Source organism: Pituophis catenifer, unplaced genomic scaffold, assembly GCF_029215685.1.
Source record: "Pituophis catenifer annectens isolate HBS135680 unplaced genomic scaffold, rPitCat1.0.hap2 SCAF_7, whole genome shotgun sequence".
Taxonomy (NCBI): Eukaryota; Metazoa; Chordata; class Lepidosauria; order Squamata; family Colubridae; genus Pituophis; species Pituophis catenifer.
The window spans coordinates 6,415,595-6,436,966 of record NW_027256887.1 but is presented as its reverse complement, the minus strand read 5'-3'; the positions used below and the strand labels follow the sequence as shown (position 1 = coordinate 6,436,966).

General features: G+C 44.4%; 1 protein-coding gene across 1 annotated transcript in view; it reads right to left on the bottom strand.

The window, feature by feature from the left end:
- The window catches only part of RELN (reelin), a 290,109-nt gene that overhangs the window by 38,356 nt on the left and 230,381 nt on the right, over positions 1-21,372 (bottom strand). The window contains exons 43-48 of the mRNA XM_070947738.1: positions 19,737-19,986; positions 16,845-17,013; positions 12,825-12,965; positions 7,028-7,205; positions 4,344-4,537; positions 1,861-2,117 (exon numbers count right to left, since the gene is read on the bottom strand). Coding sequence (XP_070803839.1) covers positions 1,861-2,117; positions 4,344-4,537; positions 7,028-7,205; positions 12,825-12,965; positions 16,845-17,013; positions 19,737-19,986 — 1,189 coding nt within the window. The remainder of the gene's footprint in view (positions 1-1,860; positions 2,118-4,343; positions 4,538-7,027; positions 7,206-12,824; positions 12,966-16,844; positions 17,014-19,736; positions 19,987-21,372) is intronic.

Here is a 21,372-nt window from a genome sequence, read left to right as displayed (position 1 = left end):
TAACCCGTTTTAAAATTAAACAGGTTAATTAGGCTGTCTTAATTACTGAAAACCAGTGTCTGAATTACTAACTAATTATGGGATTGTAACACGATAATGAATTGTGTTTTTATAAACACAAATGCTTTTAGCTAGATTCTTACAATTTGGAGGAAGCCAAGATTTGTGATAGTGCTATTTTTTTCCCCCATGCCTGCTTTGAGGGCTATCGATCCTTTCTATATCCCTTTATACACCTGCCTTTTAAATTGTTACCTGCTTAGAAAAAAAAACCGAACAGTTGATGCTTTTTAAAAACCCTCTGGATGATTTCTGCGGTTGATTTCTTAATATGATACAAATATCAAGTAAAACTGTCATCCCAGTTCTAATGTAAGGGTTGAGAATTTAAGTGGTATTAAATTCAACCCTTCATTTATCATTTGTAAAATTTACCCTTTTTGTTAGCGTTGTTTCCTTATATTATTTCTACCTTTTTGCACTTCTCAACCCAGATTGTTGGGGGCAAGATGCTGACTCTGTAAACTGCTTAGAGTGGGCTACAAAAGCACTGGCAAGCTAAAAGCCTTGGTAGTACAGTGGTCTAAAGCACCCTGTTATTAAGACCAGCTGCCTGCAATTACTGCAGGTTCGAATCTCGCCAGGCTCAAGCTTGACTCAGCCTTCCATCCTTTCTAAGGTAGGTAAATTGAGGACCCAGTTTGTGGGGGCAATAAGCTGACTTTGTATAAATATACAAAAGGATGAAGGCTATTGCTTAGCGCATTGTAAGCCGCCCTGAGTCTCCGGAGAAGGGCGGCATATAAATCAAATTAAAAAAAAAAGTGTTATATAAGTCTGAGTGCTTGTTGTGGCTTGTCAGTCACCAGCCCCTCCAGCAGCCAAATCAGAGGAGGAGGGGAGTCAAGGTCAGCATCAAGGCAACCTGAGAGCTCCAAGGAGGAAGAGGGAATGGAGCTGACAGAGAGAGAGAAACAGAGGCAGAACTTGGGCCGTCCGTCAGCCCTCAGATGGAGAGTCAATAGCCCCCAGGACTGGAGTGGCTGATGAGGAAGAGGAGGAACAGCTGGGTCCAGTGCCTGACTCGCAAATGCACAGAAGGCAGAGGAGAGGAGAGCAGTAGAAATCTATGAGCCGGTACTTGGGATGGAAAAACCATTTCTGCTAGCAAAGCCCCACTCTAGCTCTGGGGATAAAAGGCAGGGGGCGGAGATGAATAGGTATTTTTTTAAAATTTATTTTATTTTTATTTATTTTTATATGCCGCCCTTCTCCGGAGACTCAGGGCGGCTTACAATGTGTTAAACAATAGCCTTCATACTTTTGTATATTTTATACAAAGTCAGCTTATTGCCCCCACAAACCGGGTCCTCATTTTACCCACCTTAGAAAGGATGGAAGGCTGAGTCGAACTTGAGCCTGGTGAGAATTGAACTCGCAGTAATTGCAGGCAGCTGGATGTTAAATGCTGCCTTAGTAGGAGGCATTAGCCTCCTACGCCACTCAGGCTCCTATATGTATGGCAGGCAACTAGTCATCTCCCTGCCAGACAGACTTGTTAGCCTGCGTTGAGAGAGTAACTTTTTTGCCGGGGCTGCAAGCGCTCCTAATAAATTGATTTCAATATAGAGGGTTTGTCTTGTTTGGAGAGCTGGGTCAGAACAATGCTATTGCTATTGCTATCTCGTATTGCTTTCTCTCTCTCTCTCTCTCTCTCTCTCTCTCTCTCTCTCTCTCTCTCTCTCTCTCTCTCTCGGACCATTTGTTTTTGCTAGTTTTTAATCTTTATTTGTAAACACATTTAATAAAATATATTTAAAATCTCTCTCTGATTTGCAACTACTGTATATGAAGGCTTACCTGTTGTTCTGTCATCTACAAACATATCAAAAGCGATTCTGCCGGTCGGTCCCGCATCGGCGGGAGAGCGTTCGTGCTGGGGCAATGGCGCACTGCTAAAGGTATCCAGCATCACCGTCCTCTGATCCGCTGAGCCAGAGATCAACACGTTGTCGATAGCCCAATCGCTTTGATCGAGACCTTCGTGTTTAGGCTGCCACCAGCGAAAACGGGTTCCTACTCGCTTGGCATCGGGCGGAAGGAGAATGTTCACGAAGCTAAATGGAGAAACATCACACGCCGCTGAATTAAATGTTTTTTAAAAAAGCGCATCGAGATAGTCCTTCCCTTACAATAGTTCATTGATTGATCGCTCGAAATTGCATCGGCACCGAAAAAAGGGACATGACTCTTTTTCACACTTATGACTGTTGCGGCATCCTTCCGAGGTCGGTAAAACAAGGACCCAGATTGTTGGGGGCAATAGGCGGACTCTGTAAACTGCTTAGAGAGGACTGGAAAGCACTATGAAGCGGCATGTAAGTCTAAGTGCTATCGCTACTCCTTCCTTCCTTCCTTCCTTCCTTCCTTCCTTCCTTCCTTCCTTCCTTCCTTCCTTCCTCCCTCCCTCCCTCCCTCCCTCCCTCTCTCATTCCCTTTCTCATTCTCCTTCTTGGTGGTGCAGTGAATATTGCAGGCTGCCCACTGCCTGGAGTTTGATATTGACCAGCTCAAGGTTGACTCAGCCTTCTATCCTTCTGAGATCAGTCAAATGAGGACCCAGATTGTTTGAGGGGCAAGAGGCTGACTCTGTAAACTGCTTAGAGAGGGCTGTAAAGCACTGTGAAGTGGTATATAAGTCCAAGTGTTATTGCTAGTCCTTCCTTCCTTCCTTCCTTCCTTCCTTCCTTCCTTCCTTCCTTCCTTCCTTCCTTCCTGATTAGAATCCAGTATTGCAGGCTAACTCTGCCCACAGCCAGCAGTTCAATTCTTACCAGCTCAAGGTTGACTCAGCCTTCCATCCTTCCGAGGTCAGTAAAATGAGGACCCATATTGTTGGGGGGCAATAGGCTGATTCTGTAAACCTCTTAGAGAGGCCTGTAAAGCTCTGCGAAGTGGTATTGAAGTCTAAGTGCAATTGCTATCCCCATGGTCATGTGACCAGAATTCAGATGGCTGCCGTGTCCCCGGGTCACCTTTTGCAACCTTCTGACAAGCAAAGTCAACGGGGAAGCCAGATTCACTTAATAACCGTGTAAACAAGTGCAGGGATTCATTGAACAATGGTGGCCAGAAAGGTTGTAAAAACTCACTTAATAACTGACTCACTTTTGGGCTCAATTGTGGTCGTAAGTCAAGGAATACGTGCATTTATTTAGCGACCGTCCCCAAGGTCAATATTCCTTGGTTGCTGGGATCCATAACCTGCCCAATCTGCCAGATCGAACAGGACAGGTAGAAATGACTTGGGAGAAGATTGGCCCAGCCCCAAAGCAGAGGTGGGGACAGTGGTGGGATTCAAATAATTTAACAACTGGTCCTCTGCCCTAACAACCGGCTGGGTGAGCGTAGCCATGGTGGGCATGGCCAGGGGGTGTGACAGGCAACACTCGACCTCCCACATACCCCTGGCAGCAAAAATGGGCCACGGGGGGGGGGCAAGACGAGCCTCCCCCCCACACCCCGTTTTGGGCCTAGTAGGCCTCCCTGAAGCCTCCTGGGAGTGAAAACATGCCGTAGGAGGGCAGCACCGCAGTTCCCCATGCCCCATTTTGGGCTCAGGAGGCCTCCCTGCACATACCTGGGAGCCAAAATGGGGTGTGTGGGGAAGGGGCGGGGAGGGGCGGAGCCAGGCAAAAATTTAACTATTGGCTCGCCTGAACCAGCCTAAACCGGCTGAATCCCACCACTGGCTGGGGATTATTCATAGTTGAAGAATTGAACCTGTACTTCACTTTCTCTACATCAGAGGTGTCAAACTCAGTTTCATTGAGGGCCGCATCAGGGCTGTGGTTGACCTCAGCGGGCTGGGCGGCCAACTGGATGGGTGTGGCTGACTGGATGGGTGTGGTCAATTGAGTGGGCGTGGCCAGCTTGACGCCATTCCCCAAACTGCTGGAATATTTCCTCTTCACATTGGGTAGACCGGGCCGAAGCTGGGCTGGCCTGATCTTTCCTCTTGGCACTTAGACCCGCGGGTTGGATCCGACCACATCGCGGGCCTTGAGTTTGTCACCCCTGCTCTACATGAACACGGATATTGTGCTGACTTTAAGGATATGGAAGACCTTATTTTAACTACAAAATTGCTACAAGGATGAAAACTTAAATTAAGCCTCGGTAAGGGAGCGAGGATCCATCTGGGGAAAAAAAAAACCCACAGGAGTTTTGAAACGTTAGAATTTCCATTCTTAGGTAATGTCTACTCTTAGTTCAGATTATTCATACTAAAAGGATAAAGTTTTATGAGTTATCTCAGCAGGCAACGTGAACACAGATATTACCCAGGCTTGCTGAACTGGTCATAAAATATTTCCATCAAAAGCGTCCACGTAATGCCACCATTCGCGGAGTATTCCAGGAGAACTCCTTGGTTACGATTGTTGGGGCTGATCAGACATCCGTACATGAAATAAAACTGAATGAATTCTGCCTTGGTTAGGTTGAGATCCACTGTCACAAGCAAACGGCTGCATCCCTTAGAAAAGAAGGGGAAAAAATCGAGATCGAGTATCTCCATAGACAATTCTATGAAAAGATACAGGTAACTTTCAACAACTACAGGCAGGCGTTATCTTTGCTACCCTGCATGCGCAAAATCAATTGTATCAAAGCCAAATGCTGCACAGCATCAGAGGTGGCATTCAACCGGTTCGGGGCGAACCAGTAGCGGAAATTTTAACTGGTTCGCCGAACCGGCAAATACAACCTCTGGCTGGCCCCGTCCCCGCCCGCCCGGTAGCTGCTCGCCCGCCTCGCCCATCCAGTCACATGATGTCGCCAAGCCACGCCCACAGAACCGGTAGTAAAACAATTTGAATCCCACCACCGCACAGCACTAATTATTTATAAATAGGAGAAGACTGACTGCTGACTCTAGATACTCCCACTGTCAAGATGTAGCTGTCTAGACCAGGGGTCTCCAACCTTGGCAATTTTAAGACTTGTGGACTTCAACTCCTAGAATTCCTTAGCCAGCTTTGCTGGCTGAGGAATTCTGGGAGTTGAAGTCCACAAGTCTTAAAGTTGCCAAGGTTGGAGACCCCTGGTCTAGATGATGTTGCACTACACTTCCCAGCATCCCTCATTCTTGGTGGCAATTTTAACATGGATGTCAGCCCATCAAAGTGAGCCAGGACAAAAAAATTTGTCCTAGGAATGCTTTTTAATATACACTAGTGTGGTAAAATAAGAGAATTCTTTAAAAAGTTTGTCCAGGTTTCTCTCTCTGTCCTATTCAGCATTCCCTTACATCAGTGTTTCCCAAACTTGGCTATTTTAAGATGCATGGACTTCAACTCCCAGAATTCCTCAGCCAGTATGCCTGGTTGAGGAATTCTGGGAGTTGAAGTCCATACATCTTCAAAGGGTCAAGTTTGGGAAACACTGCCTTACATAATCCTACCAACCATCATGATTATTCTTGATTAGTTAAGCTGCTAATACATATAACATTCCATTCAATGCTGGAAACTGCCAAGAGTTGTTTTGTTGTGAGATTGGCAGCAAATAAATCCATCCATCCATCCATCCATTCATTCATTCATTCATTCATTCATTCATTCATTCATTCATTCATTCATTCAAGGTTTCCAGCACAGTGGTGAGTTTCAAATAATTATACCACCAGTTTGCCGAAAATGTGAGCACATGCGCATGTGGCTTCTGTGCATGCGTGGCTTCCGACCCGAGGCGAAGGGCGAGCAGCATGTGAGCAGAGCAGGCGAGGCGTGGAGGTGAGGTACGGAGATTAGCTGGGCCGCATGGCAAAGGCAAGATATATAGGGCAGGGCGGGGTGGGCAGGATGGAGCCAGCTGGTGGTACGATTTGCCGATTTGAACTACTCAAAATTTCAGGCTACCGGTTCGCCCAAACCTGTCTGAACCGGTTGAATACCACCTCTGTTCCAACAGAATGTATTATCGCAGTGACACAATTTGGTTTCTCAAAAGTTGTTTCCCCAATCATTAATGGTTTATTAATTTATTTGTACCCCACTTTAATTATTTTTACAAACAACTCAAGGTAGTGAACATATCCAACACAACTTCCTCCTCCTATTTTCCTCATAACAACAACCCTGGAAGGTAGGTTGGGATGAGAGAGACACGCACTGGCCCAAGGTCATCCAGCTAGCTTTCATGGCTAAGGAGGAACTAGAACTCACAGTCTCCTGGTAAGTGGCCCAAAGTCACCGAGCTAGCTTTCATGGCTAAGGAGGAACTAGAACTCACAGTCTCCTGGTAAATGGCCCAAAGTCACCCAGCTAGCTTTCATGACTAAGGAGGAACTAGAACTCACAGTCTCCTGGTAATTGGCCCAAAGCTAGCTTTCATGGCTAAGGAGGAACTAGAACTCACAGTCTCTTGGTAATTGGCCCAAAGTCACCCAGCTAGCTTTCATGGCTAAGGAGGAACTAGAACTCACAGTCTCCTGGTAAATGGCCCAAAGTCACCCAGCTAGCTTTCATGACTAAGGAGGAACTAGAACTCACAGTCTCCTGGTAATTGGCCCAAAGCTAGCTTTCATGGCTAAGGAGGAACTAGAACTCACAGTCTCCTGGTAAGTGGCTCAGCTGGCTTTCATGGCTAAGGCGGGACTAGAACTCATTCTCTTGCTTTTTTTCCTGGTGCCTTAACCACTAGAGCAAACTGGCTCTCTATATAAAAAAACAACTTAAGAGTTTATAGTCCTGCTCAACGTCCAAGAGGTTTGCAAGTTTCAATTGTTATTTTTCAATTAGGTTGGGTTAATATCTTAATGCTTTCTTTACAAAAAAATTTTTTAAAAAAATATTTTGCTTTTCTACACCCACCCATGTTCAACAAATGATCATATTTACAGCAAGGCGAAGACAGTTCCAAAAACATAAACCCGAGAAAGAAAACACAGCAATGGGGGGAAAGAGCCACCAGAAAAGGCCTGCTGGAGATGAACAACATGCCCCCCTGAAATCCAAATACTAACCCCGCTAAAATGAAGAACCATCCCAGAAGCCACCGCACCGCAGACGGTGCTCAGTTTCCCCCCGTTGACGGTTAGCCAGTTCTGGCTGGATGGGGCACGGTTGAAATTGTCTTTCAGTTGAATGGGGAGGGACACATCTGGCTCGTCGCAATATAATCCGCTCCAGTTTTCATCACACCTGTAAAGAACAAGAGAACCCAATTAAAAACAAACATCCAGAGGTGAGCTGCTGGGGGTTCGCAGGGGTTCGGGAGAACCCTCAAATCCAACTCCTGGCTGGCTCTGCCCATGCCCCCTCCCCACGCGGCCCGTTTTGGATGCAGGTAAATACAGGGTGTGCGGGGAGGGTGAAAAATGGGCCTACCAGATGTTCGGGCCTGTTTCTGGCCTCCAGAGGGCCTCTGGAGCCTAGGGAGGCCATTTTCACCCTCCTGGAGGCTCTAGGAAGGCCTCCGGAATCTGGGGAGGACAAAAATGCCGCCCCCCCCGTGGTGCAGGAGGCCAACTAAGCCACAACCACCATGGCCACGCCCACCCAGCAACCGGGCAGAGAACCCCTTGCTAAAATTTTTGAATCCCACCCCTGCAAACATCCAATATTTAAGCATTCCATCAAGATGAATGGGTTTCCTCCACAGCTTTAGGCTTCCTTGGTCTCCTCTCAGAAACTTCTTGAAGATTCTGCATGGTTCTCTCTTCCTGAATGTTAATTCTATTTAAGAACCCATTGCTGAAACTGTTCCACTGAAAGGCTCTTGGCTTTGATGGAAAGAAAAATGTTTTTTTTTTCCAGACAGACAGAACCAAGGAGACTGTACATCAACATTCGGCTTGTCATTTTTAATGAGATGAAAAATTCCTAACGGGAATCTCAAGAGGTATGCTCCTGTTTCGGGGACAGCTTGTACAAAATTTCAATATAGTCCTGGATGGACAGATCTCCTAGAGCAGGGGTGTCAAACTCAAGGCCCAGTGGCCCACATCTGGCCCATGGGGTGCTTAGATCTGGCCCACGAGGCCGCCCGGGAAACAGCAATGGACCGGCCAGCGGTGCCTCTGCCAGTGAAAACGGAGCTCGGGAGGGCCGTGGATGTTCCTCGCGAGCTGTATTTTCGCTGGCAGAGGGTTGCAGGAGGCCGTCGCAGCCGGAAACGGAGCTCGGGAGCCCGTTTTCACTGGGTAGAGTTCTCGGGCTACCACAGGCGCCCTTGAAATGAGTGAAGTTGAGCTGGCCACGCCCACCCCGGCCTCGTGAGGTCAAACACAACCCAGATGCAGCCCTCAATGAAATCGAGTTTGACACCCCTGTCCTAGAGCAGTGGTTCTCAACCTGTGGTCCACGAACCTCTGGAGGTGGGGCTGCAATGTCACTGGGGGGGGGATCTGTGAAGACTTGAAAAAATAATTTAAGGGGGGGGGGGTCCTTGGTGCTGTCTGAGGTTTCTTGTTTTCTTGCCCAAGTAGGTAACATCATCGGTGCTAGTAGGGAGTAGGGTTTATGGAATAGAGGAGGAAAAGGAGGAAGTGGGGAGGAGGAGGGAGGAGAGGACGAGGAGGAGCACCGTGTCAGATGATGGACATGTGTTTATCCTAAGCATGTTTAAACTCAGTTACTAACGATTGACCCAGCTACTTGCGTTGGAAGTTGGCTGTAAACTTCCTGCTACTCGTTCTGTGAGATCGTACTTTTGAAGTAACTCGTTGGCAGTATTAATTTGGGGCTGCCAAGCTCCAGTCACAATGAGCTGGTAGAAGATGGGGTGTGGAAATTAAGAAAGCGAGGGAAAGACAACGGGCACCTGAAATTAGCAGCCGATTGCAGGTGGTTAAGGAAGAACAAAGCAACGTTGGCAGGACTTTGTTAGCTTTATACACGCACACCCAAAAATTGGCAAATAAAGTTAATGCCACTTCCAACAGCAGATGAGCTGTTGGAAGTGACAATTACACAAGAAGCTAAATTAAAGGGCCTTCAGAAAAACAACGTGAATATGGTACGGCAGATTTCAAAAATGGCAGTCGGAGGCCAGATCTGAGAATTCACGCAGCAAAAGCATCAGCTGCAGAGCAGTACATAATAAACCCTCTTGACGGAACAGCTTTCTGAAATATTTTTGGAACTGTGATTTAAAACAAGACTGCGGGGAGAGCTCACCGAGTCATAATAATAAGAAACCACCAAATGGCAAGTTCCCAAGATATATTTTTTTGCCAGATTTGTAAATTATACCGCTTAAATGTAAAATATTAAACTTGGCACACAAAGTTCCTCTCTGGTGACATCAATCTAACAGGTTTTAGCTGGCTTGCACGGCGATAAAAGATGTTATCTAAAATATGTTGAGTTTTTACATAATAAAATATTTTCACTGGCACTTTTTCCTGTTTCTGGCTCAATTTTTTAATATCCGACTTCCATTTTTTTTTTGCCCATCACTATCTTATAGATAAAACGATATTTTTCTAATGTTTTAAGTCAAAAACTGTGCGTAAAGGAAAGGCTTCAAGTTTTTCCCTAAAACAAATGAGAGTGGAGAGAGAATAGAATAGAATAGAATAGAATAGAATAGAATAGAATAGAATAGAATAGAATAGAATAGAATAGAATAGAATAGAAAATATGGAATGGAGTGGAATGGAATGGAATAGAATAGAATAGAATAGAATAGAATAGAATAGAATAGAATAGAATAGAATAGAATAGAAAATATGGAATGGAGTGGAGTGGAGTGGAGTGGAGTGGAGTGGAATGGAATGGAATGGAATAGAATAGAATAGAATAGAATAGAATAGAATAGAATAGAATAGAATAGAATAGAATAGAATAGAAAATATGGAGTGGAGTGGAATGGAATGGAATGGAATGGAATGGAATGGAATGGAATAGAATAGAATAGAATAGAATAGAATAGAATAGAATAGAATAGAATTCTTTATTGGCCAAGTGTGATTGGACACGCAAGGAATTTGTCTTGGTTCCTTGGTTTCTGGTTCCATCACATTTTATGACAAGATATTTAAACGGAATCAAAAGTTGTTTTGTCTTCTTCACAATCTGTTTTTTATGCAACTCTACGGAGGAAGTGCAAAGCGAGTTGCGTTCTTTAATTTTATCTTTGCTAGTAACAATAGTTGTCATTATTATTACTACTATTCCACAATAAATGCTGGAGGTCAACGAATTCGTTCTGACGCCAAGTTTTATTAGCAGGTGGTAAAAGAAAACCAGGGAATCAAATAAAGAAGCAGGTGAAAACCACAAAAATGGATTAATGTGCTTCTATCAAATTTTGCATTTTTGTTTTATCTGGTGCTTTTAACATGACACGCATGTCTCCCCCAATGTTAACTGAACAGGATATTTTAATTACCATAAACCTTCCCAAGTAATCCCGGAGGTGCTTTTTCAAGAGGCAACCGGACTTTCTGGTTTTTCTTTGAAGATGTTTCGCTTCTCATCCGAGAAGCTTCTGAGAAGCGAAACATCTTCAAAGAAAAACAAGGAAGTCCAGTTGTCTCTTGAAAAAAGCACCTTTGGGACAACCATGACCTAGATAACTGAGAATCTCCATGGACTTTCCAAGTAATAGCATCTAAATGAACCTGGAGGAAGGCCGCGTTTAAAAAAATCTAAACAAGATCATAGAGAGGAAGGTGGGAGGCAAATTGAAAAAAGCATAGCAACCGAAGTATTGAAGCGGACAAGAGACGATGGATAAATGATTTCTTTGTTGTCGTTGTTGTTATTCTGATTTGCGTTTCCTTTTCTCTCTCTCTCTCTCTTTTCTTTTTCTTTTCTTTTCTCTGTTTCAGGTAGGTGACACGAATAAAAGCCAGGTAGGTTCGAAAAAAAAATTTTTTTTTCAGTAAAAGGTGATATGATTAAAAGTTAGAATAAGAGAAAGAAATAAGAGAAAGGGGAACATTAGTGTAGACACTAATATAATTAATAAAATATATAATAAAATATATATTTTATTATATAATAAAATATAATAACAATAAGAGAAAACATGGAATAATTGAAGAATGACAGATTGTAACTTATTATAATTGTGTATCATTATTAGAAATATATAAGGTGATTGAATGTAATAATTATGATTAATTTGACTAGTGTTATTTGTATTAGAACATATGACACTCAGGTGCCATAGTTCACGCATTGAGTTGATATGTTTGTAAAAAAAATAAAAACTTAAAAAGAACCCTAAACAATGGAAATGAATTTGGTACATTAGACCTGTTCAATCCAGTTCCACCAAAATCAGGGAAAATACATTCAAAATCGCATATAAATGGTGAACTAATCCTTTACACCAAACCATATCCTTGTAAAATTGCCATTAATCGTTGCGTTACAGAAGTGGCTCTATTATCTGTCTTTACGGATGTTGCCGAAATAATAATGCACGAGGAATTAGTAACTATGATTTTTTTCTAACGGTGAGAGGAGTAGCGATACTGATCTAGAAGCGGTCATCAGAGCTACCATTGGGTCGATGATAATTGATATTAACGATAGCTTTGGATTTTTGCTCTAGTTGAAAAATTGGCCAAGCACTGAAGATGACAAAATAAGGTGGCTAATTATTTTCATGAATTGTTTTATTGATTTTTGTGATTGCACAGAATTTGTTCCGCTTCATTAACCGACATTCATGGTTGGGAGAGATTTTGTTTTGAGAGGGGGCAGAAAGAGATTAATTCGAACGGGAGAGCTGGTTAGTTTGAATTCCGGGAATAAGCCAACTGAAGTGGTTATATCCTAATTGAAAACCATGAATAGGTAGTCCTCGATTTACAACCACAATGGAGCCCAAAATTTATGTTGCTAAGCGAGACAGTTTTTAAGTGAATTTGTCAGGGTATGTAGATTTAATAGCTGTAATCTGATGGAAGGTTGTAAGCAGAAGCAACTGAAAGCTGATGCAATGGGAATCAGGCAGCAGGGTTACTGCCACTTTAAGAAGCTGCCTATATAAGGGAAGCCATTAGAGGGCATCTCCCTTCTCTTCATGTTCTCTCTTGTTGTGTATCTCATTGCTCTCTGTGAGTCAGTAGCTGTATGATAAGATATTTAACCACGTATAAGTCTGTAAATATTTAGCTGTATATAAACCACTGTTAAGTATCTAAAGACTCTGTGTGCTGTGTGCTGTGTTTTGCTCCTGGGTTTATCTCATAATACTAATTACGCTGCCTAAACGCTGACAGAATTTTTGCTTCATTTTATGACCCTTCTTGCCACAGTGGGTAAGTGCATCGTTGCAGCTGTTCAGTAACACCATTGTTAAGTGGCTTCCCCATCGACTTTGCTTGTCAGAAGGCCGCAAAAGGGGATCACGTGACCCCAGGGCACTGCAACCGTCATAAATATGAGGCAGTTGCCAAGCAGCTGAATTTGGATCACGTGACCATGGGGATGCTGCAACGGGGTCGCTAAGTGTGAAAACCGGGATTAAGTCACTTTTTTCAGTGCCGTTGTAACTTTGGAACGGTCACCAAATGAATGATTGCCGGTCGAGAACTACCTGTATTGTCCATTTCTTTGTGATATTGAATGGGGCGGTCTGGTCCACACGACAGGTAGCCCTCGACTTACAGCAGCTCATTTAGTGACCGTTCGAAGTTAACAACGGCACTGAAAAAAAAAGTGACTTGTGAAAGATGTTGTCATAAGTCACTTTGTTCAGTGATGTTGCAACTTTGAACAGTCACTAAATGGACTGTTGTAAGTTGAGGAGATACCTGTAGTTACTCTAACGCTGTCTCTCTCAGTAGGGTTAATACTTACACGCAGTTTCCTTCAGTGCATCTTCCATGCCCGCTGCACATATCTATACAGCCGTCGCCTATGTAGACATTGTCAATGGCCCACGTTTGCTGCTTGTCGAAAGGAGCTGTCTGGTGCCAACGGAAACGGGTCGCATCAGACCTTTAGGAAAGACGGCACGTGAAAAAAAATAATGCTTATGGAGTTAAAGCACGAGAAGTAGCATGTTCCGCCTCTTGGTATTGATCAAACGGAGACTGCGGCTTTATTAAGTAGTCCAGACTGGACTACTGCAATGCTCTCTACATGGGGCTCCCCTTGAAAAGCACCTGGAGGCTCCAACTAGTCCAGAATGTGGCCGCGCGGGTGGTTATGGGCGCAACTCGTTGTGCCCATGTGACACCCCTCCTGCATGAGCTGCACTGGCTCCCAGTGGTCTTCCTGGTGCAATTCAAGGTATTGGTTACCACCTTTAAAGTGCTCCATGGCATAGGACCCGGGTACCTTCAAGACCGTCTTCTGCCACCAGTAGCCTCCCACCAGCCAGTTTGCTCCCACAGAGAGGGACTCCTCAGGGTGCCATTGGCCAAATTATGTCGGCTGGCGACACCCAGGGGGAAGGCCTTCTCTGTGGGAGACCCTGCCCTTTGGAATGAACTGCCCCCGGACATACGCAAGATCTCTGATCTCCGTGTATTTCGCTGTGCCCTCAAAACCTTGTTGTTCTGCCAGGCCGGGCTATCAATGTAAAGATTTTAATTGGTTTTAAATGTAGGATTTTAAATTTGGCGGTTTTATAATTGAGCCAATTATTTAATAATTTTAATTATTTTTAAATTTTGTCTGTCTTTGTGCTTTTAATCAGGCTGTACACCGCCCTGAGTCCTTCGGGAGAAGGGCGGTATAGAAATAAAATTAATTAAACAAATAAATAAATAAATTAAACAAATAAACAAAATCTAAATAACCAAAGAGAGAAGCAACCTGGAATGAAGGAGAAACTTCCTAACCGTGAGGACGATTAGCCAGTGGAATGGCTTGCCACCAGAAGTCGTGGGTGCTTCGTCACCGGAGGTTTTTAAGAAGAGACTGGACAGCCACTTGTCTGAAATTGTATAGACTCCTAGAGAGGCTTTGGAGGCTGGGGACAGCAAAAAATGTCATTTCCTGTCCAACCGGGAATTGGGAAATGGGCCGTTTCAGGCCTCCGGAGGGCCTCCGAGGAGGGGGGGAAGGCTGTTTTCACCCTCCCCAGATGCATAGAGAGGATCTGGAGCCAGGTGGGAAAGAAAAATGGGCCTACCGGGCCATTGTGTGCCAGGAGCTGGGGAGGAGGGGGGTTGCGGGTGCGCAGGGTGGGGCATATAGAATTATGGGTGTGGGCACGCACACGCGCGAACCTCCCCCGCCCCCTCCTCCTGGCATGTGATGGCAAAAAGGTTAGCCATCACTGCTATAGGTTCTCCTCCTTGAGCAGGGGGCTGGACTAGAAGACCTCCAAGATCCCTTTCAGCTTATTCTATTCTATTCTATTCTATTCTATTCTATTCTATTCTACTCTACTCTACTCTACTCTACTCTACTCTACTCTACTCTACTCTACTCTACTCTACTCTACTCTACTCTACCCTACTCTTTTCCTATTCCTATTATTTCTGTTCCTATTCCTATTTCTTTTAACAGTAGATGGCAGCATTAAACTTCAGACGAAGTCTGCTCACCAAGGGAACAAAAGTTTTGTTCAAGCAGATTGCAACCTACCTATTTGCTTATTCCGTTTATACTTTGTACCCTCAACATTTTTTTTTCCTGATGGTCTCCCTCCAATTTTTCAATCACACTAGGGTGAACTTTGAATTTAACCCACTGATTTTATAGTCTCAAATGTTTCTGATAAATGGGAAACAATTTTTTTAAAAGCCTGAGGTGTGTTTATGGTTCAAGTACAAACCCTCTTTTCTTATTACTCTATATTCTGGTTTTTGTGGCAACTGAGACCTGTTCTCTCACCAGGGGTGGGATGCTGGGGGTTCGGGAGAACCTCTAGCTAAGATTCTGTGCAGTTCGGAGAACCCCCAAATCCCACTCCTGGCTGGCCCCGCCCACCCTGCCCCGCCCCTCCCAAGAGTCCCCACATGGCCCGTTTTGGATGCAGGTAAATGTAGGGCACGCGTGGAGGCTCAGGGAGGGTGAAAAACAGGACTACTGGAAGTTTGGGAAGGCCGGAAACAGGCCTGTTTCTGGCCTCCAGAGGGCCTCCGGAGCCTGGGGAGGCAGTTTTCACCCTCCCTTGGAGCTGAAAACAGCGTTTTTCTCTTTATCAGATTTGATGTTATGAAGCCAAGTGTGTTCTTTGCTTGCCCCGTCTTCTTGTTCCACTAACCGTTCCTAGCATCACTGCCTTCTCCATTGAATTTCCACGCATAACATGGCCAAAGTAAATCAGACGTAGTCTTATGATTCTAGCTTCCAGTGAAGTGTCTGGTTTTATAGAATTTAACTCCTCTCTGTTAAGTTATGAGCCTCGGTCGTGCAGTGGCTAGAGTGCAGTACTGCGGGCTACTTCTGCTGACTGCCGGCTGCCTGCAATTTGGCAGTTTGAATCTCACCAGGCTCAAGGCTGACTCAGCCTTCCATCCTTCCGCGATGGGTCAAACAAGGACCCAAATTGTTGGGGGGCAAGATGCTGACTCTGTAAACCGCTTAGAGAGGGCTGTAAAGCACTGTAAAGCGGTATATAAGTCTAAGTGCTATTGCTACTCTGGCTCTCCGTGATATATCCAATAATTTACACCAACACCAACAGTTCAAAGGCGTCAATTCGACCAGCCATTCTTAGTGTCCAACTCCCGCATCCCTACATCATTAATAGGAAGACTATTGCTCTAACTAGCCTGCTTTTGGTATATTTCTACTTGAGAAATAGGATGTACTTAAATAATATCCCATTTCAATGTTGTTCACTTGGAACAGAAAAGTGGCTGAATCTGCAGAGAGAATAGTCATCAATGAGGTACTCAAGGTTTTTAGAAGATCTCAATTAATGTGAGATATGATAAAGTATCAGCTTCCCTCACAAACATAGTTAAAGTTGTAGAGCTGTGTGTGTGAGTGCATGCGTGTCCTTAACTTTTTGAACCATGTACCCACCCCAGATGTTTTTGAGATGCAGAGTTTCTAGACTGCTTAATAATCATGAGAGATGGAGTTCAACAAATCTTGAGGATCCCTTGTCAAGAAAAGTGCAGGAGATCATGATCAATTAGCATTTGTTGACTTAACAGCATGGCACACTAGAACGTTTTGCGCGGCCTCATTGGAGTAAAGTGGGAGACATGATGAAATAATTTTATTTAGAACTAGCTGGACACCCGTGCTTTGCTACGAAACGATGTGATTGGGTGTGATAAATTGACACTTAAAGCCTGAAACTTAATGTAGAATATGTAACTCTGCAGCATCACAGCGTGTTAATATAAGGCAACTGGCAGTTGGAACAGAGTGGGTGTGGGAGTAGAATGTCCCAGCCCACAGGCTGGATGAGTCACATGCTGGCCTCGCCCACACCCGGTTTAGTGAAGGGGTAGCGTGTGAATATAAGGCAACTGGCAGTTGGAACAGAGTTTTTTTCAGGTGGAGAGGGGGAGTAGAATGTCTAGCTCCTTAGCATCAGAGCATGTTAATATAATACTGTATATGAAATACTAATGATCAGATGGTCATTTTGAAAAATCCTTTCTTAGCGAGCACCTAGAAGCCAAGAGGAACATACGTGCCAAATTTCAAGTTTGTAGGCTTTACCTTTCTGGAGATTTTGTGATAAGTGAGTGGTATTTGGCTTTTATATATATAGATATCTCTTCTGACATATTTCAAAAGGCAATGGAGCTAACTGAGGACAAATATGCAACTTGTAGAATTCCTTTGGAAAACAAGTTTAGAAACGGGTAACTACCATGGTAAAAGAAACCCCTGTTTTCAAATCCATAATATAACGGGAAACTTGTTGTGATGGATAAAAGCATGCCAAAGATAATTCACCTGGTGTAAGGAGGAAGTGGCAAGATGATTCTCGTCCATTTGTTGAAGGTATCGGATACCAAGATCCGCTGGAGGTGATACCTGTTGCATTCTACGTTAGTAGGAAGGCAGTCTCTTACTACAGGTTGCCATGTCAGACCAAGGTCCACAGAATATTCCAGCTCGATAGCTAAAAAAAAAAAGAAAGAAAAAAAGCATGAAATGCAAAAATTGTAAGATTGGCTCATAGGCAAGCATTAAAATATTACATGTGAAGATGAATAGAGATAACTTGAATGACTGCTCCAAAGCAGTGGTGAAATCGTCCCCGGATTGCCACTGGTTCACTGTCCACACATGCGCGGTGCGCATCAAATGCACGCTGTGGACGCACGCATGCACAGTACATGCACAGTACAAACGCGTGGAAAAAGGATGCTTGGGAAGGTAAGTAGAACAGTGGGACGATGACAGCTGTGCCGCGCGATTTAGATTCACTAGAAAGCAGCGAACCGGTGCGAACCGGTAGCATTTCACCACTGTTCCAAAGGTACTTTTTAAAAAGGCAACTGGACTTCCTTGGTTTCTTTGAAAACGTTTCGCTTCTTATCCAAGAAGCTTCTTCGTTTCTTCAGTCAGAACTGAAGAAGGATGACGACTGAGGCAATTTGCAGGGAACAACTTCGTTCACTCTCCTTCGCGTCTGGATCTCAGTTCTCAGCAAATTGCTTCTGGACTTTCTGCCAACCATAGTAAGATGACGATTATTTATTCTTTGGATTCTTGTAGGCTGTTAAGAAAGTTAATGAACAGCCTTTGTTTGAAAAAGATTGATTTAATTTAGTAAACGAAGGTTTTTTTACAGATTTTGTGTGTGCTGCGTTCTTTGGGGTCCGTAGCTGGGGCAGAACAGTTGGATTGTTTCTGGCTTCTGGCATTTGGTTGCGTTATCTCCTCTTCTGATGGTTGTAAGCCTTGTAATCCAACTCCTTTCGGGATCTGGATGGCTTACAAATTGCTTACATAAATATACAGCCATAAAAATAAATCAAATGGAGGGCAGATTATGGCGCTGCCGAGATGTTCATTGGCAGGCACCGATGGATAAATCAAGGCATTTAGGCCCGATAGAAATGATAATGAAGTTCTGAAATAGGCACAGATGTGGAAATTTGAGATAGCATAGTGTTTCTAAGCCTTGCCAACTTGAAGGTGTGTAGACTTCAATTGTGGAAGTCCCCTCGTTGCCAGCGCTGAGGAACATTGGCATAGGAACGGAACTGCCCGCCGCCATCGCTACTGATTCGCTCGAGCCGGTCCGAACCGGGAGCATTTCACCACTGATGTAAGTGTAAAAAATGGTCATAAATCACTTTTTTCAGTGTTGTTGTAGCTTCGAACGGTCCCTAAGTGAACTGGTGTAAGTTGAGGACTACACAGAAAGGCAGATAAGCTCAGAATGATGACCTCCTCGTAAGTGGCATAATTCTTATGGATAAGATTTCTGACAGATGAACTTAACGCTAGAATGAATTGGAACTTTGAAATGAAGAGTAAGGATTGTATTTGGGGCTGGCTGTTAATTTCCCCTCTCCATTGAAACGGCTTCATTACTTATAAGTAAATTAGCTATCTGCTTTATGGATTTTCTTTAAGGCTCATTTACATTGTTAGGCTGAATTGTGACGTACGGGTCTGAGTTTAATTGATATATGCGATCACATTCCCCTCTAGTCAAATTTAAACCAGCTGCACGCCAATATAATTGATAGAAGTGCAAAGAAAATGTTAAGATGGTATTTCGGTCTCTGGAGTTACAGACATTGTAATCATTTAGAGCATGACACCCAATAAGTCAAGAAATTACAAGAAATCAATGCCAGGATGGGAGATTTATACGAGGGATGTCCAGATCTTTTCTCCTAGGTATGTATTAATCAAAACAGCAAATATATCCATGAATAATATAGCTGTTTTATACTCGTGAAAATTACAGCTAATCCCGGATTTATAACCATAATTCAGATGAGAAATACACTTGTCAGTCATGGTGGTCGTAAGTCGAGGCACCTATGTGACTGAAAGTTCGGGGCAGTTACAAGCCCCCGAATTTTGATCATGTGAGCACAGGGATGCTGAAGGTCTAGGCTTCCTTAGGAAGTATACAGCACAATCTTAGTCCTGGCAAACCTCTTTAATTCATTATGGCTGTGAATTATTGTCATTCCCAGTCCGAAAGGCTTCTCAAACAGTCTTTCAGGGGAGGGTTTACAAACACCCACCTTATCTCCCTTGGAATGCTGCCAGAGAACTAATTGCCACACGCAGGGCAAGGCCAAACTTAGCACAGAGTCAAACAGAACTTTCCCAGAGCTTTTATCGACCAGATGAACTAATTGCTTCCTGCAAAAGCTCATGTCCCGTTTGCTTCTCTTTTATGTTTTATGGGAAGAGCCAATCATCTCCAAGCCTTACTCCCAAGTTGACCCTGTTTCCTTAATTGTTCCTGTCTCCTGGCAGCTCTGCGCATGCGCACATTGGGAACAGGCTCCCGCTGTTCTTCTGCCTCACTGATGTCAGATTCCGGAGACTCCGGAGGCAGCAAAGAACTATCAGATGGCCTTGGCCCCCTCTCTGCCTCCAACTCAGAGCCCTCATCCAAGCCTTCCCCAGACTCTAGCACTGGCCCACGTTCCTCCCCAATCTCCTCACTGTCTGAATCTGCTGCCAGCTCTGTTGGCTGCTGGCGATCCACAACAGATCATATCTGTGAAAAACAGTCATAGGTCACCTTTTTCAGTGCCGTCGTAGCTTCGAACAGCCACTAAACGAATGCTTGTTATCTGTATTAAAAAATGCTGCTGAGGCAAGTTACCAAAACATAAACGACAAATTTAAAGAAACAGCCTTTACCGTAGCAAGAATCGGTGACCGAACAAGACGCAGCAAAATCCAGCTGAAGGAAAGAGTCCTCGTTTATGGCGATGTCGGTGGTGACCACGTAGCGAGTGCTGGCCTTCTCAATGAAGACCAGAGCATCTCCAGAAGAGCCACAGACGGGCATTTTTGTTCCACCTGGGTGAAGAAGCCATTTCTTGCTGTCCAAGGTGCTGAAATCGTCTTCCAGGACTGTGTTGCCGGAAATATTTCCACCGATAAGGATCTGGAATACAAGAGACAAACACCGATTTAATTTCCTGTGAGGAAGTTGAATCAAAAGGTCTGTGGAGATTCTCAGTCACCCCCAGGTCATAGTTGTCCCAAAGGTAGTTTTCAAAAGAACTGAACTTTGCTTTTCCTTGAAAACATTTAGCTTCGCATCCAAGAAAACACAGTTGGATCAGCAGCATAGAGAGAATAACAAGAAATCATGTCTCAGAGACTGTTGTGGCCCCGCCCTCTGAGCCTATCTCATCGGAGGAAGAAGGCTCCGAACATGAGGGAGAGGAGTCAGCCAGGCCTCCCTCTCCAGGCCCCTCCCCTCTGGCACTGTCTCAGGTGCCGGCCGAGGGAGAGGAGATTAGCCAGGAGCCAGGTGTCTCGGATGAGAGCGAGGAAGGAGAGCCGTCGTTCCTGGATGCACGCCAACGAAGGCGTGATAAACGGTTGCAGCAGTTAAGGAGGCGTGCTAGGGATTAGAACTGAGTCACTGGACCACACCCCAGAGACTATATAAGAGAGGGTGGTGGCTGGTAAAACTCCGTGACGAACAAAAACTAACTTTGGCTAGTCACTTGAACAACGCCTGAAGCTGCTGAAGGGATATTGTTTTGCTGGATTATTTGCAATGCGTATGTAATTTTATGTTATCTGTTGCAGTAAAGCTCTTGGCAGACGGTGCTTATATTGTTGCCAAGTTTGAGATAACGACCTGTGTGCGTGCCAAGTACTTTCTTAACCCTCGGCTGGCTGTGTTTGTGTGTGTGTGTGTAGACGGGGACAGATCAGAGACATGCTTCCTATTTTGGTAGCACTCTGAAATCAATCCAGCTTTGTTCAGGCTTCAAAAAATTACCGTGTTTCCCCAAAAATAAGACCCTGTCTTATATTTTTTTGAACCCCGAAATAAGCACTTGGCCTTATTTTCAGGGAGGTCTTATTACTTTGGGGCGTGTGGAGGAAACCAGAGGAAATTTATTTATTTATTTATTTTATTTGCACGTATTTATATACCGCCCTTCTCCCAAAGGACTCAGGGCGGCGAACAAAAGCAAAAACATACCATAAAAATCCAAATTAAAACCAGTTAAAATCAAATAATAATAAATAATAAAACCCAAGAATCTGAATCAGCCCATTTGTTGAAATAGCCAAGTCTTCAGGCCTCGACGGAAGGAACGGAGATCAGGTGCCATCCGGAGCTCGGTGGGTAACTTGTTCCAGAGGGTAGGGGTGCCCACAGAGAACGCCCTACCCCTGGACATCGCCAGACGACATTGTCTGGTCGACGATACCCTGAGGAGAGCTGCCCTGTGAGAGCGGACAGGACGGTGGGAGGCAGGCAGGAGATGATCCTGCAGGTATCCTGGACCTAAGCAATGGCAGGGAC